The sequence below is a fragment of the Nematolebias whitei genome, chromosome 8, assembly GCF_014905685.2.
Source record: "Nematolebias whitei isolate Nwh7 chromosome 8, NemWhi1, whole genome shotgun sequence".
In the NCBI taxonomy this organism is placed as follows: domain Eukaryota; kingdom Metazoa; phylum Chordata; class Actinopteri; order Cyprinodontiformes; family Rivulidae; genus Nematolebias; species Nematolebias whitei.
This window is the reverse complement of record NC_056505.1, coordinates 18,079,832-18,083,593: the sequence shown is the minus strand read 5'-3', so window position 1 is coordinate 18,083,593 and position 3,762 is coordinate 18,079,832. Positions and strand designations below refer to the sequence as shown.

Genomic DNA, 3,762 nt, shown 5'->3' with positions numbered 1-3,762 from the left:
TATATATATATATAATAAAAATGTTACGACCATATAATATGGTCATAACATTTTTATTTAAGACACATTAGCAACCATGTTCAAAATATCAAATATCCTCAACGACTCTGGAACCCTTTGTTCTACAGAGGTCCACTCAGTGACTGCAAGGAGCCCAAACCATCAGCCCTCCACCATTGTGTTGACATCCGAGATGAGGTGTTTGCTGCAGTGCATTCTGGGTAAACATCAGCCTTTTGGTCTGGTTTTGTCCCAAATGTCTTGTGTTTCCTCTAGATTAAAATTTCCCAACCTTAGTTATGCTGCCATGTTGTTTTTGAAAGAAAAGGCCATGACCTTTGACCTTTAACCTTCTAACTGAGGCCTGCAGAGTTTGAAATGGAGCTCATTTCTCTGAGCATTGCGTGGTCTGAACTTTGAGGTGCATTGGCTAGGAAACTTGTGAGCTGTCTTACATGTTTCCCACCTGTGAATAATCTTCCTGTCTGTTAAAAGATGGACTCCAGATATTTAGAGAATAGAATAGAAACAGCCTTTATCACCTTTAACTCGTCACAATTTGATGTGCTGAAACAATTGCTTCTCTGAGTCATTGCTGATGTATTTCCATCTTGGTGTTGTGCTAACCCACACCTTGATGCTTCAGAGTTCATGTTAAAACAGAGTCAAGCCCAGTGAGTTCAGAGCTGCAGAGCTTCGGTCATGGTTTTAGGTTTAAAGTTTTAACGTCTCACATTAACAAGTTTGAACAACAACTAGAATATGAGAACGACTGGTTCTCAGGTCCTTTCTTCTCTATTTATCCGGTGTCAGGTAAAGCTCATTGTTACAACCATTGATTACCGGTAACTTGTTTTAAACTTCAATAGATCCTTTAAACAAAGCTGGAGACCATCAGAACTACAATTTGACTTAAAGCAGTAACAGAAACACAAAACTCACCTGTGCTTATAAACTCACCTCCTGTGTTATATCAGGTGTTTCTGTGAAGCAAACTTCATGTCTCTCTCTCAGCTGTTTAAAGCGGTCTGTCCCTCAGGTGTTTAAAGATGAAATCCTTTCTGTCTCTTAAGTGTTTATGTGACATTCTGTCTGTCCCTCACCTGTTGGAAGCTGACTTCTTGTCTATCTCTTGGTTGTTTAATCTGACTTCCTGTCTGTCTTTCATGTGTTTAAACTGACTTCCAGTTTATTTTTTGGGTGTTTAAAACTTACTTCCGGTCTGTCTCTCAGGTGTTTAAGGCTGACTTCCTGTCTCTTTCACGTGTTTGAAGCTGACTTCCTGTTTGTTCCTCAGGTGTTTGAAGACACACCGTCTAACCTGTTACACATTTTCCGTGGCGATGGAGGGTCTTTGCTGCCTCTTCACACCACTGCTCACTTCCTTCCCACTCCTTGTGCCGTTCGCCGTGCTCTACGGTTACTTTGATGGCGCCTATGTGGCACTGATTCCCGTGGTGATGTCAGACGTGGTCGGAGTTGGTTGCCTGTCCTCAGCGTTGGGCGTGGTCTTCTTTTTGCACGCCATCCCATACCTGGTGAGCCCACCAATTGGAGGTGAGGGAAATTAACTTTGCCAGTGATGCTTTATAACGTCATAGTGAAATCAAATGATGACTTGTCACACCTCCCTCTTCTCCCCCAACAGGTTGGCTGGTTGATGTCACCGGAAATTACACAGCCAGCTTCTTCCTCAGTGGCACCGCCCTGCTGGCCAGTGCGCTCATTGTCTCCATCGTCACTGGGATTCGCCTCTGCCGCCGGCGCCTACGCAGCAGACACAAGCCCCTCCCCCTCAGGCTGTCTGATAGGCCAGACTGTTTACACAAAGAGATGCACAGCCAGGGAGTTGCTTCAGAGTCACAAAGTTAGCAGCCAATAACATTCATCAACACAGAATAACTCCTAGAAGGATGTAACTGGCTTTGGAAACTGTTAATTAAATGTTCACAAGCAGATTAATTAAAGTTTGGAGAAAAAAAACTTCCTGCCAGAATTGACAAACCAAACATTTTGTTCTCATTTCAAGACACGTAACCCCCACCATCTGCTCCACTGGGCACCCTATGGCAGCTCTCTACTCCACTTGGTGGCCTGGTTGCATCAGGAAGGACATCCAACATAAAAACAAATGCCAAGTCTTTGTGCAAGTTAGTTTGCTGTGGTGACCCCAGAAGAAGGGAGCAGCCGAAAGAAGAAAACAAACAAAGGAAAAATAAAAACCGTGAGGCACGAAGCAGCAAGTGACCTAACTGTATGAATCCAATCTACAGGTGCTTTAAGGTGCTTTTTATATGTAAAAACAGATATTTGTTGTTATTAGTGTGAAAATCCAAATGTGATCTCACAGAACACAAATATAGTTTTACTCAAATGTGTGACAGTCAGCAGCTGTTGTTATAGGAGTGAATTCTTAAAATTTCTGCTGACGATAGGGTAACCCTGAACGCCCCGTGGAGGTCATTTCAAATAATGTGACCCTGAAGCCCCATGCTGGTTTTTTAAGGCAAAAAAATTGGTATGCTGTTTCTGTATGACTTTATAATTTATATTTATTTCCAGCTCTCAATCGAGCTTGCTTTGAAATTTTAATTCAGTGGTTTAATTTTTAGGGCAGCACGGTGGCGCAACTGGTAGAGCTGCTGCCTCTCAGCGAGAAGGTCCTTGGTTCAAACCCCGGTCCAGGGGCCTTTCTGGGTGGAGTTTGCATGTTCTCTCCGTGCATGCGTGGGTTTTCTCCGGGTGCTCCGGTTTCCTCCCACAGACCAAAAACATGCATGTTAGGCTGATTGGTAACTCTAAATTGTCCCTAGGTGTGAGTGAGAGAGTGAATGGTTGTTTGTCTCGTTTGTCTCTATGTGGCCCTGTGATGGACTTGCGACCCGTCCAGGGTGTACCCCGCCCCTCGCACAGTGATTGCTGGACATGGGCACCAGCGACCCCCGTGACCCAAAATGGAATAAACGGGTAAAGATAATGGATGGATGGTTTAATTTTTAACTATGCAAAGCAGTTTGAGTTGCCCGGTTGCTGAAACGTGCTATACAGTACAAGTAAAGCTGCCTTCCCTTGCTTTTATAGTGAAAACTAAACTAAACCAATTTGTGTTGGTGCAGAGGGTGGGACTTGATGAGTGACAAGTGAATCAGGTCTTGTCTGCTTTCCTCCAGCAGTAGACACAAGTCCGCTCTGTTCTGAAACACAAACATTCATCAACCAATCAGGAGCCTTTAACCTGACAGGTGAAAACAGGATGTTCTGTTTTCGTCTCCACCTGCAGTCATCCTCTGAGCCTAACAGACTGAACACCAGGGGCCTCATGTGTGTATATGCAGAAAAATATACATGTCAGGTTCCTCGCACATGTCGGGATGTATCAAAACAAATGTGTGAAAGTGTGCATGAATAATCGCACGTTTTTGGCCTGCTGTCAGAATGTGCTCACCTCCACACGAATGATTTCAGTCCACAGTATCAAACTACAAAGTACTGAAACTTGCCTAGCAAAACTCCCCTGAATGCTTACGGAAAAGTCTGTTATTTATAGTTTTCTTGCTTTGTCTCCATTGTTCAGTCCTCTAGAGGATTGCAAACATGACTAAACACATCTTGAAACTTGGCACCGTTTGGCTTTAAAAAGTAAAACGCCTCAACATCATCAAAATGAGAAGAATTTGATGAAGTGTTGACTCGTGTTATGTTCACTCAGAAGCAGCTGTGAGCTGAGTTATGTGAAGACTCTTGTTGGGTTACAGGCTGGGA

The 3,762-nt window shown here is 43.6% G+C and overlaps 1 protein-coding gene across 1 annotated transcript in view; it reads left to right on the top strand.

The window, feature by feature from the left end:
- Positions 1–1,872, top strand: part of LOC119413057 (monocarboxylate transporter 12-B-like) — a 10,078-nt gene extending 8,206 nt beyond the window's left edge. The window contains exons 6-7 of the mRNA XM_037680070.1: positions 1,298–1,557; positions 1,649–1,872. Coding sequence (XP_037535998.1) covers positions 1,298–1,557; positions 1,649–1,872 — 484 coding nt within the window. The remainder of the gene's footprint in view (positions 1–1,297; positions 1,558–1,648) is intronic.
- The last annotated feature ends 1,890 nt before the right edge of the window (positions 1,873–3,762 follow it).